This window comes from Rattus rattus, chromosome 15 (genome assembly GCF_011064425.1).
Source record: "Rattus rattus isolate New Zealand chromosome 15, Rrattus_CSIRO_v1, whole genome shotgun sequence".
NCBI classification, from domain to species: Eukaryota; Metazoa; Chordata; class Mammalia; order Rodentia; family Muridae; genus Rattus; species Rattus rattus.
Window position 1 is genome coordinate 13,835,876 of NC_046168.1, and position 13,341 is coordinate 13,849,216.

The 13,341-nt window shown below is 39.6% G+C and overlaps 1 protein-coding gene across 1 annotated transcript; it reads right to left on the reverse strand.

Annotated features, from left to right (window-relative positions):
• Window positions 1-12,088: 12,088 nt before the first annotated feature.
• LOC116884691 (L-lactate dehydrogenase A chain-like) lies at window positions 12,089-12,972 on the reverse strand. Its single transcript, XM_032885877.1, is given in 2 exon segments — window positions 12,089-12,438; window positions 12,441-12,972. Coding segments are annotated over 2 exon segments (825 nt in total). The 5' UTR covers window positions 12,955-12,972; the 3' UTR covers window positions 12,089-12,127.
• Between the last annotated feature and the right edge of the window lie 369 nt (window positions 12,973-13,341).

Consider the following 13,341-nt stretch of genomic DNA (forward strand, 5'->3'; position numbering starts at 1 on the left):
AAGACCTTGTCTGGGTGCCGTATTCTAATGGTAAGACTGCCCACTGCCTTAAAAAGTTAAAAACAAAACAACCAAGACACAAACAAGAACCTACAAGAGTTTCTAGGGGCTGGGGAGATGACTCTGTATATAAGATGAGTGCCACGGAAGCACAGAGACTTGGGTTATGATCTCTACAACCCACATAAAAAGTCAGATATGGGAACACGCACCTGTAACTTCACATCTGGGGAAGCAGAATTAGGAGGATTTTAAGGGCTTGCTAGCCAGCTGGTCTAGCAGAATCTGTGAGCTCAAGGTTCAGTGAGAGACCGTGTTTCAAAAAAACGAGGTGAAGAGTGAAGGAGGAAAACTCTGAGCATTGCCTGTTCGTGAACATGGACACATACGCATGCGCACTCCCTCGCCCACAAGCATACCCTAAACCAAAAACTTAAAACTACAGAAGACCTGTTTTCATAAGGAATTCACATTCTCACTTATTTATGGAGAAACTACTAGGGTAGTACCTAGAAGTAAAAGACACCAATAGTTTTCATGCAGGATCTAACATGGTTGATGAAGGTGGGGTTTTTTTCGTTCGTTTGTTTTTGTTTTTTTGTTTCGTTTTGGTTTTTGAGTCACTCACACAGGAAAGTACATATGGATGCAATGTGCTCAGACAGGAGAAGGACAAAGACATCACTTCCAACTGTTAAAGGAAAGCTGAGCTTGGAAGGACATGAAGATTTATGCTAGTTGGAAAGAAGCAAAGGGAACGTGAGATGGAAATGGGACAGCCAGGCAAGAAAGAGTGCAAGGTGATCGGAACAGAGTTGCCTGTGACCCTTTAGGCCTATTTAGGGCAGAGAGTTAATTATTAAAGGGGTAGGAGAAAATGAAGAACTACATTGAGGCCAAGCTGAGCAAATGACCTTTAAATGGATGGATGGTTTTGAATTAGAAGTGGTGTTTCAGATATCCTTATCCACTTACCAACATATGATCCAATTCAGTGTTCGGAAACACCTACATGATTTATTCAGAGAGCAAAATGGGCTGAGCAATAAGAGGCCATCATTTAGAGACTAGTTATATAGATTATGATACTTTTTAAGAGGTTAAGTGGAGGTCTTAGTGGGATTTGCTGAACTTACAGTGCCCCTTACAGTAGTACGAATGTTTGCCCTCTCATAGTTTGTGAGCTGTCTCATCACCAACTCCAGATCCATACTTAACTTTTGTGAAAAATTCCTTCACCATCCCTCAACTTCCTGTAGGTGATGGCTATCCTTTTCTAACTACTTATTTAGAACCCCAAAAGGACTTAACATTAATCCATGTTTTACAAAGTCAGATATAGTGAGGCCTGTCTGTAATGCCAGTGGTAGAAAACCAGAGACAAGAGACTTCTTCTAGCTAATGTACTTTATCAGGGCAATGAAAGACCTTGTCTCTGACCCACAGATACATGCTCACATAAGCTCTATATATGTGCATAAGCATGTGCAAACAAATGGTTATATGTGTATACACACACACACACACACACACACACACACACACACACACACAACTCACTCACATTCCTTCACAATGAACAGTTGACAGTCTAGAGTTGCTTCTCTCCTTTGATGACAGTCAAGACTCTTGACTTGCTGTTTAGGATATACCCTAATTCCTTCTGATGTCTCCTGTTGTTCTTTAAGTTCCTGGCAGGGGGCGAAGGAACACCTACATTTCAAGCCAGTAGACTTTTAAGGTTCTTATTTTATCAGTCATGAATTTTTAAGCTTGTTGAATATGACTGAGGACAAATGACCGTCATCAGTTTCCTGTAAACCACACTAGTGATTATGATTTTGGGCTATGACAGCAATGACAGTGACTTGTAACATACACCTTGGTGTGGGGACAGGCTTGTTTATGCAAACACCTGTTTGGGTGCTTGTCTTGAAATGACATACTGGTCACTCTCCAGATATGGGCATGCCCCAGACTGTAGGTACTCACCCAGCCTTCCCTGAATCAAAAACAAGGGTGCCAGAGAATATAAATTGTAGACAAGATAGTGAAGTAGAAGTCTAATGTTACTTCATGATCTTAGCCTCAATGGTTTCCATAACCATGAAGAGTAAACAGGCTCTTGGGTGGGACCTGAAACCACAGACAAGGAATTACATTTAACTTGTTATGGGAGTTATGGCTTCACAGCCAAGTCTTAAGGAACAGAGAGTAGTTCAGTTAGAAAGAGTATGGGAAACATCCCTTTGTTAAACTGTCATGGAAGATGTCCCCTGTGCCATTGTTGTTTGATTTCATTCTTTCTTTATTTGTAGTCTCTGCAGGTTTATTTTGATCTACCTCTCCTTAAATGTTATTGTTAAAAACTGCAGTATTGTTTATGAAATATATTTGATTTAAGTTGGTTCCATAGCAGTGTTTATTCATCTTAACACTAATCTGTTAAGAATCCATTGACTATCAACAACATTGCTTTCACTGATTTGAGTTCCGTTACATATGAAAAGGAAAAGACACAATTCCTGTTTTAACCATTTATGATCTAGCTCTGAGATACATAAAGACATGTGTCATTTTGACACAGAACACTCTATTCAATCAATGCTTATTAAACAAATTAACAAACCCTTATGTGTTCAGAAATGATAAAAGCTGGCTTCCATCCCCCACCTAAAGCCCCATATCTAGAGGACAGTGGCCCCATTTGCTGGCCCATGTAACATATGTCTATTATAAAGTCCAAATGAATACATAAAAATGGCACCTGCAGAAAGCTATTTCACTACCTCATTTCTTTCTGTTAGATGGAGTAGAACTTTTCCTTTTCTTTAGCTGCATTAAGAAATGATTTAAATGACTTTATCTTGTGATGCTGTCCTGCAGTTGTCCACCATGAAGTGCTGTGCTTCCATGAGGAAGTTCAGTCTAATGAAAAAACAGATTATTTTCCAGTTCTTGCAGAACAAAGGAGTTTTCTCTGAGTAGATGTCATGAAAAAGGAGATTAAATGAGACAGAACAAAGGGCCTTGGCTATCCCAGACAGAAGACATTCTATCTAATGCTACCTTTACCTACACCCATACCTGTATATCTAAATCCATATGTGCATGCAAATCTGTATCCATTAAGGTCAACCTGTTTTTGTTAGCATGGCTTACAAAACCTGGCTTTACAAGTTGTTACCGGTATCTCACCGTGACTTCCAAAGAGTAAAAACAAGTACGTAGTTCCATCGACACTTTGCATGTGTTTTCCATCCTTTACATGAGCACAAAGAAACTTCTCAGATAAAAGTGGTCTCCCACTACTGTTTTTTCTTTTTGAGTCATTCTTTCAGCAGCATATTAGGTCAAGATAAAATTAGGGCATAGTCTGGAAGATATAGACGAAAAATGGTGTAAGAGAGAAGAAAAAAAGAGCATCTAATTGAATTATTTTTCAGAGATAAGAGAGTAAGAGAGGAGAAAAATTGCAATCTATAAGTAAAGTCGATTCTATTGGTCTTTCTAACAGGATTATGTCATCATGAAAAATGTGTAGTAGGTGCCCTGGATGCCGGAGTCTGCAAAGGAGTGAAGAACTCAGACAGTGCTTCTACCACTAGGAGGCTCTTCTGTTGCTTGTGCCTAGGATGCTCTTTGGAGGAATATGAGCCCCCAGTGAAGCTTTGATTGAGTAGAGTTCATTTGTATTGGTGCTTGGTAAAGACAATGGGGAGTGGTCAGCAGTTCATTTTGTGTGTGTTTGTATATGTGTGTACATATTTGTATGTATAGACATATTTATTCATATTTGTATGTGTGCATATATATATATATATTTATGTGAGTGTATGTCATAATATGTGTGGAGGTAAGAGGACAACTTGTGAGAGTTGGTTCTTTCCTTCCATCATGAGGTTTCTGGGAGCATCAGACTCAGTTTGTCAAGTTTGGTAGCAAGTCCCTCACCGATTTCCCATGCCTTCCCCTCCCTTCAAGCTCATTAAAAGTCATTCTTTTTCTACTATCAATCATATTTCACATGTACTAAGAATAATGCATCTCACTTTGGGCCTTCCTTCTTACTTCCTATCCTATGTATAGATACTGCTTCATTCAGAGTCAATCTTTTTCAACATGCATAATTAGCTAAAGCTTTTTAGTGGTTCTTTAAAACCACTTTCCTGGGAGTTTCCTTTCTTCATTCTATCCTTTCCCCAAATTCTTTTTTCTTTATTTTTTATCTTTTTCCTCATCTTTATTAAATCGAATATTTCTTATTTACATTTCAGCTGTTATTCCGTTTCCCGGTTTCCAGGCCAACATCCCCCTAACCCCTCTCCCTCCCCTTCTATAGGGGTGTTCCCCTTCCCATCCTCCCCCCATTACCACCCTCCCCCCAACAATCCTGTTCACTGGGGGTTCAGTCTTGGCAGGACCAAGGGCTTCCCCTTCCAGTGGTACCCTTACTAGGCTATTCTTTATAACTCATGCTACAACTTTCTTGAGAAGTATTTTATTAAACGTTGATATCAAGTGATACTAACTCTTAACTTCTGTGTCCATTTCTGGGTGGATGCTGCTTCATATGAGGTTTTTTGCAGTTATCATTGATGGGAACATGGTTGAAAGTGCAAAAGTTACAGAATATACATATTAGAAATACAGAGCCAACTTTGGGAGCAGCTGTTTCACAGTTTAATGATGCTATTCATTTTTCTCAGTGGCCCTTTTCCTCACAGATTTGCTCCTCCTGTTTGTCAATCTTTCTGATTAGCACTTCTTAGTGACAGAATGTGATCCAGAAGATGTCCAGCAAGAAAATCATGAGAATACCATGATTTATTAAACCTAGCCCTTTGATGAATTCTACACCCACTGCTATGGTTAAGGAGGAGTTACTGTGATGTCTGATCCATGCAAACCACAGAGAGACTATTACCTATAGGAACAGGATAATGACAGATGCCAGGTAACAACAGAGGGCTGTAATGGCACTTAGAAGGACTCTGTTCTCATGAACTTAAGGTTACATAATAATGTAAATCCTCCATGCTTAGAATTCTGCCTCGAATTGCTTTGTTTTCTTGACTATTCCTTACCCATTATTGCTATTCAAAAATATGTCGACGTATTTTGGAATAATCTAGGAATAGACCTGCAGTTGGCTATCATAGTTGGTTTAGGTATAGTTTTATTTTATTCTATTTTGTGTGCACACACATGTTCATATGGTTATACACACATCTATGTGTGTATTATGTGAAGGAAGAGGACAACCTTAGCTCTTATTCCTTTGGTGCTATCCACTTTGATTTTAAATACAGAGTCTCTCATTGATCTAGAACTGGACAAGTAGTGTAGGCCTTCTGTCTGGTGACTCCCAGGGATTCCCCTTTCTCCACCCCCACAGTGCTACTATTACAATAGGGTATCCCCCTGAATTTTTGTGTGAGTTCTTGGGACCAAACTCAGGCCTTCATGCTCACAAGGGAAACATTTTATTCACTGAACTATCACCCCAGCCAAACTAGTATCTTTCTTTTTCTCTATTTTTTCTTTAAAATTTTTATTATGTTTCTTTTTCTTTATTTTTATTTTTAAAAAAATTAAATTAATTCTCTCATATATTACATCTGGGCCACAGTTTCCCTTCCCTCTTCTCCCTCCAATATCAAAGTGTTGAATGTTATCTTCCCAAAGGTCATGGATTATTCCTGAGACTTCTGTTGGTATTTTACAAATATAGCCATTGGTTTGGGTGTGCTGATGAGTGTCTGGAAATGGATCACTGCAAGTCTAATCCTTTAGTTGAAAAAGCAATTCAGTGTGTACATTCTGCTGGTGTATTATCTTCACAGGAGAAGAGCATGATTAATAGCAGAACATAATATATTACTCTAAAGGATAGCTGGGGAAAAAGCCAATTTTCTGTGCAGCATTTGAACCCCCTTGGAAGTGAGTTGTATTGTAAATTCAAGAAGTCTTATATAAATCTGGCAAATTTTTCTATTGGAATAGATGACCTATTTAGTCTATTACATCTTAGTTTCTATGATTCTGAGGCTCCTTGGGGTGCGTGCAGAATAGAGCAATCGAAGAATGGTAGATATCACAGTGTGGTTGCCATCTGTAGAAGAAAAACAAGAAGACGGATGGGAATTCTCTCCCTGGCAGATACTTATTTCTCAAGTGCTTTTAAAACAGAAGATCTGCAAAATTCTTCATGAGTGGTTAAACCATGAAGATTGATTTCCAAATGTATATTTACCAGGAAGAAATATTTTACAATGTGTCTACAGCTTCCATTAAAATCTAGCCAAATATCTCTCACTTCTCCCCAGACTCCTTTGCTCCTACATTTTAATAAATCAAGGAACATTTGTAAGTGCTAAATGCTAAATGGTTATTCTCAGTTAATTTTTAATCAACTAACAACAGTTATGTGTTAATTGAATGCCATTAACAAACCATAACTTGATGCATTAGCTCTTTTGTTATGCAAAGAAACTTTTCCCTAAAGCTTTTATGTATTGTCTGACTTTCTCCCAAACAGAACATCAATACCCTTAGACCATGAGTATAACAAATGTGTTTGCTGCCATTATGCATGCGTGCCTGTTTGTGTCCCTGTATCCATTCAACCAAACCAGAAGGTGCTGAAAGTCAAAGCGAAATGTAAATATAGTCAGTCCCATGAAAGACATTAGGTAATGCCAATTGGATGGTTTGGAATCATAATTTTACTCTTTTTTTGCTTTTAAATTCTCTGTGTTAATATTTCTTTTGCTTTTAATTCCAGGAATTACTTTGGAAAGAAGGTCAGGATTGATTTCTACCTGGACTCCTTATTCGTTATGGACTGAAACAGAAAGGTAACAATGTCCATGTACCTTACATGACGAGTTCAAACCTACTACAGTGCAGTTTTATCTAAAATATGATAAAGCTTGGACTATGCTGTAGCAAATTCCTCCAACTCCAGCAGAATAGATGAACAGCAAAGGTCCATGGGAGATGAGGGAGCATTGTTTGCCCGCTCAGCCATCTGGCTGGATGTGTGCTTCAAGTCCTTACCAGGAAATTCTAGGCAAATGTACAGGAAATGTTTCTTTCATAAAATTTAAAAACTGTTTCTGTTTTAATTTTGTGTATGTTTGTGTGTTTGAATATATCTCTACCTCTATATCTATCTATCTATCTATCTATCTATCTATCTATCTATCTATCTATCTATCTATCTATCAATCATCTATCTATCTATCCATGTTCAAAATGAGTTATTGCGAGGTAAACACAAAGTTTTTTTTTCCCTCTCTATCACCTAGATTCAGACATCTGTGCCATTATCTCATGGGAACACTGTACAGAACACACATACAAAGATAAAATTAATTTAAAAAACATTAAACCAACCATGGAGAGTTTCTGTGAGTTGAATGTTGCCACGTCTCCTGAAGCCTGGCTCGTCTGTGATCCTGGTCTCTCACTCGTCATGAAGATGGATGAGAAGTCCACGCACTGCCGTCCTCATCGGCAGAAGCTACAGGGAAGCATACTAAGGTGAATGAGATCCTTACAGAAAATTGAAAATATTGGCAATCCTATCTTGTGGAATATTCTGATAATATGTTTAACATTGTCTCATTTAGCAACATCCAATGTATCTTTTAGGTACTGAGGTGGTCACTGACTATTCTTATAAGGATTTTGTGGTTTGTGTATAAGACCCTTGAAGCACATTAAGGAAAATCACAATGCACTATACAGTGCTTAAATTAAAAGATACCGGCTGCACTAAAAGTCATCTAGTAGCATTTTGTTTTGATTTAAAAGGAAATGCTAAGCAAATGTTCAGAATATGTTTCTTTAGTAAGATTCAAAAACTGTTTTTAAAATTGTGTATATTAGTGTATTTGCCTATATATATTCAAACAGGCATGTACATGCTTTCAGAGACCAGAAGATGTTGTCCTGTCCCCCGGAGCTGGAGTTACAGGCTGTTGTGAGCTGCCTCAAATGGGTCTGGGGGCTGAGTTGTCCCCTGCAAGAGGAGTGTCTTAGTTATGGCTTTGTGAAGAGACAGAACCAAACCAACTGTTGTAATGGAAAGCATTTAACTGGGCTGGCTTGCAGTTTCAGAGGTTCAGTCCGTTTTCATCATAGCCGAAAACACGGCAGAGTGCAGGCAGACACTTCATGAGGAGCTGAGAGTTCTACATCTTAATCCATAGGTGGCAGAAGGAGACTGGATTCCATACGGGGGAGCGTGAGCGAAGGAAACTCAAAACCTATCCCCACAGTGACACACTTCCTCCAACAGGGCCACGCCTACTCCAACAAGGCCATACTTCCTAATGTTGTCACTCCCTATGGGCCAATCATCCAAACACATGAGCCTATGGGGGCCATACCGATTAAAACCACCACAAAGAACAAGCAGTCATTTATTCCTGAGCCATCTCTCCAGCCCCAGAAAATTACTTCTTGGTTGGTATTTCTAAAAGCATTTTTAGCACTGTCTTCCTGACTGCTATTACAGCTTGTCCTTCAGAAGGCCTACCTGTCCTTACCAATTCTTGCGTCATTTCTATATCACTTGGAAGCTAACACAGAGGGGATGAGTATGTTCCAATCAGTTATACTTCACGGATATATCATATCTTTATTCTGAATTTTCTCAAGTTGGGCTAGTCATTGGTTGGCTGTTTCCTCAGTCTCTGTTCGATCTTTATCCCTGCATATCTTGTAGGCAGGACAATTTTTGGATGAAGGTTTTGTGTGTGGGTTTGTGTCCTCCTCCCTCCACTGGAATTCCTGCTTGGCTACAGGAGGTGGCCACTTCTGTCTCCATAAATCAGTTGCTAGGAGTCTTGGCTAGGGTCACTCCCATAGGCTCCTGGGAGCCTCCCCCGTCCCAGGTGTTTCTACTAGCCCTCCCCCCCACCTCCCTCCCTCTCTCCCCTCCCTCCCACTTAGCTCCCTTTCTCCTTCTACCTCTAATGTCTATTTTATTTCCCACTTTTGAGTGACATTCAAGTATCCTCCCTTGAACCCTCTTTGTTACATAGCTTCTTTGGGTCTGTAGATTGTAGCGTGGTTACCTTGTACTTTGTGGGTGATATCCACTTGTAAGAGAGTATATATACCGTGCATGTGTTTCTGGGTCTGGGTTAGCTCCTTCAGGATGATATTTTCTAGTTCCATTTATTTGCTTTCAAATTTCACAATGTCCTTGTTTTTAATAGATGAGTAGTATTCCATTGTGTAAATGTGCCACATTTCCTTTATTCATTCTTCAGTTGAAGGACATCTAGGTTGTTTCCAACTTCCGGTTGTTATGACTAAAGCTCTTAGGAACCTAGTTGGCCCATCCCACGGAAGAGATTCCACTCCTGACACGATTAATGATACTCTGCTGTGTTTGTAGACTGGAACCTACCAACAAAATCATAATTCAAATAATGAGATAGCTCCTTTCTTTCATTTATTTTATGCCGCTAAGCTGTTTGACTTCCTCAACTTGACTTGATGAAGTTCCATCTTCATGAACCTTTACATTTTTACCTCAGGGAGCACACAATGGCTTCAGGTTCTGCACTTCCATAGATAGGCTCCGTGTCTCTTCATTCTTTTAGAGGTCTTGCCATGCAAATGTATCAATGACTACTGTGTGAGTTATATGTTAACTTCCTAGCAGAAACCTTGGGTTGAAGGTTTCTGAACATGAAACTTAAATTTTAGTGGTTTGCAAACATTTTTCTAAGAGTGAGAGTATAATAGGCCTATTCCAGGCATATGGCAAAACATAAAGTTAGATTTTAAAGTTTTAATCAATTGCCTATTAACTACAAGCATCTATCAAACAAAGGTCAAATGTCATGGTTCCTTAAACTAAGAATTTGTATATAGGAGAATTTCTGTGGAGCCACATTGACCATGAACAATGAAATCTAAAATCCTTTATGAAAACAGAAAACTCTTGTTCTGGGTTGACTGGTACTTGGGCAGTCTGCTCTGGAAGACACTTAGAAGGATAGGAATTAGAAGTGAAGGAATGGTGAACAGGTTATGTGAGCCTTAAGCACTCTCACCCAGTTCTCACTACTGTTGGCTGGTTTTTAAGAGTCCTGGTTGCTATATCATGCAAAGGCATAGGAGGAGAGCCTGTGATTTTCCCCAAATCTTAACACTCAGAAATTTATTTTCAATATGAATGTTAGAGCACTTCATCTTTTCAGGATCTTCCAGAAATAGTCTTTTCTTTACTTGAAGGCAATTATTACCTGCCTTTCAGCTCTCCTTGGTTTTTATCATTTGGAGAATAATTATATAGACAAATATTTCCACTCCTCTCATATATTTATAAATACATTTCTAGCGAAATACTTTCAAAGCTGCTAATTACAGAACTAAGAATGAAATATTTAGACCTCTCAAACTTAAAAATGTCTCTATAAATTGCCTTTTTTTTCCTTCTTCGCATCTATAAATGTCCAAGTGGTGTTAAAAAAAAGAATAACCACAAGCTTCTCGATTCTGGGAGAGCATTCTCTAAAATTGATGCTAGCATTTTCTTGCCACTCAGTGGAGAAACAAAACAAAAACAATGAACATGATATCGCAAAGCATTGATGGAATGTGGGACTAGGAGGGTGCAGTTGTCAGATTAGAGGGGCTTCTTCCTTCAGATTAGATGTAGATGAGAACTATATGCAAATTATCTGGGGTAAGCTCACATCTTTCCTGTGAAATCATTTTGTTATCAGAACTTGGCTGCACCCCCCACCCCTACCCTCATCAGTAAAACTGCCCAGGTCCAGAAGTGTGAACTTGGGTGAATGTAGAAATCGAACAGTAAAAAAATGACTTTCATTTGATAAATACTCATTCACATACTGATTACTTCCATATATGTTAATCGAGAAACTGGTGTCTGGTAAATTATATAATACCTACTAAGTGCTGAATGAATGATCAATAGGGTTTTTTTTTTTAATAAATAAAATAAAAACTAAAACAAAATGAAATTTTTAACTCAAAATGACAACATATTGATTGTAATCAGAATTCTGTAAGGGGTGGGCCTAAGTGCTCCCCTCAAAGAGATTATGATACCATCAATTAACTGGTTTTATACAAGCTGTAGTAGCTATGGAAGGAAAGCACTGAAATGAAAGAACATTTTTTAAGACACATCCACGTTATCAGCTCTGAGAGTTGAGCATCCCGGACAACTCTGAAGAAGCAGTGGGGAGAGGAAATGAAGACTGTAAATCAACAGGGAACAGCATATCCAAAACTCCAAAACATTTAAGTAAGACTATTCAAGGAGCTATTGGAGACTATTATTTTATTTTATTTTTATGTGTGTCACAGTGACTGAAATGCCTTAGAGAACAGCTTTAAGGAGAGAAAAAGAAAAAAACTCTTTAGCTCACAGGGTAGAGAAATCAGTTCATGGTCACTTGATTCCATGTTTCTAGGCTTACTGTAGGGCAGAATTCCATGGTAGTAGAAGACTGTCAATCAAAAGTTTGAGGACGGGGAGGAGGAGGAAGAGGAGGGGAAGAGGAAGAGAAGGAAGTTCAATACCCCCACACCCCGCTGTAACCTACTTTCTCCAAATAGATCCTCACCTCCTTTTTTTCTTTTCATTGTTCAATGTTTATCTGGTCTTTCCTTTGGCATGACACTTGAGTGGTTGGTTCCATCATCCATATGCAGCTCTTACATTTCACATACTATTGCAATGTACACTACAGACGCATATAGTACAGTAATATCCCATAGAATATTTATGCACAAGATATGCATGGTGGACTTACACACTGCAGCCAGGTTATGACTGGGAACTCATTGGCCTAGGCATGTTTGGTGAGGGTGTGCAGCACAGCAATGCAGCAGGCTCCCAGGATAATCAAAGCCTGCAACAGTTGACAGAGTGTCTTGGAGACAGTGGGACTGTCACACTAACCAGGTTACTACTACACATGTACCACTTAGCAACAGGGTAGAGCTGTGGGAACTGAGATTTTCCCCAGACCACCTCAACACAACTGTACTAACCACAGCTCAGATGAGAAGTGTGTGGTCTCCTGCTGCAGCCTGGACAGTGAAGTGCTAGGACACTGGAAAGACTTTAGAACTGCAGCTCCTTCTGGATTCCCCAGAGGGTATCTGCACTCTTCAGGTGGGCCTCCTCCTCAGGAGTCAGTGTCACCTTCACAACATCTGAGATTCCATTTTGTCCCAGGATACATGGGACACTGAGGAAGATGTCATCCTTGATTCCATAGAGACCCTTAATCAGTTCTGGGTTCAGAGACTTCAGGGAGATGCTGGCAACATTCACACCACTCCACACAGGCACACTGCAGTCACCATACTCTCCTAGGACCCACCCATGACAGCTCATTGGGTGAACTCCCAGCCTTTTTCCCATCAGATAACGAACTGAGCTGAATCCAGATTGCAATCACTTCCAATAACTCTGCTTTTGAGAAAGCCACTGATTTTCCAAGCCACGTAGGTCAAGATATCCACTGGATTTGACACCATGAGCAGATTGCTCTGTGGACTGTACTTCACAATGTTCAGAATGATGAACTTGAATATGTTCACGTTTTGCTGGACCAAATTGAACCGGCTCTCTCCCTCTTGCTTTTCAGCCCCTGCTGTGATAATGACCAGCTTGGAGTTTGCAGTCACACTATAGTCTTTGCTGGAGACAATTTTTGGTGTCTTAAGGAAAAGGAAAAGGCTGCCATGCTGTAGATCTATCAACTCTCCCTTTAGCTTGTCTTCCATGATATCAACAAGGGCAAGCTCATCAGCCAAGTCCTTCATTAAGATACTGACGGCACAAGCCATGCCAACAGCACCAACTCCAACAACTGTAATTTTGTTCTGGGGGACCTGTTCTTCCTTAAGAAGATTCACAATCAGCTGGTCCTTGAGGGTTGTCATCTTGGACTTTGAATTTTTTGAGACCACTAGTGCACAATGGGGGACAACGGGCGAGCAGCAGCAGCGTGGCCTCGACTCGGCGACAGTGGCTCCAGCACGGATCCTCACCTTTTCACTCTTATATTTTGTTACCTCCTTAAAATGGTGTCATACTATGAGTCCCTCAAAGAAGCAATACATTGAATGATTAAACTAGGGCTCCCTGGATCTAATTACCTCACATGCAACCTATGAAACTATTGCTATATTGTTTGTTTCTGATGCTCTATGAAGTTTGGTAACAAGACCTAGGTTATTGTCATGGACCTGGGGATTCATTTTGCTTCTTTCATGATTCTTCTGAGCACATTAATGATTAATGATAACTAGCCCTTGTGTGAATGCCTA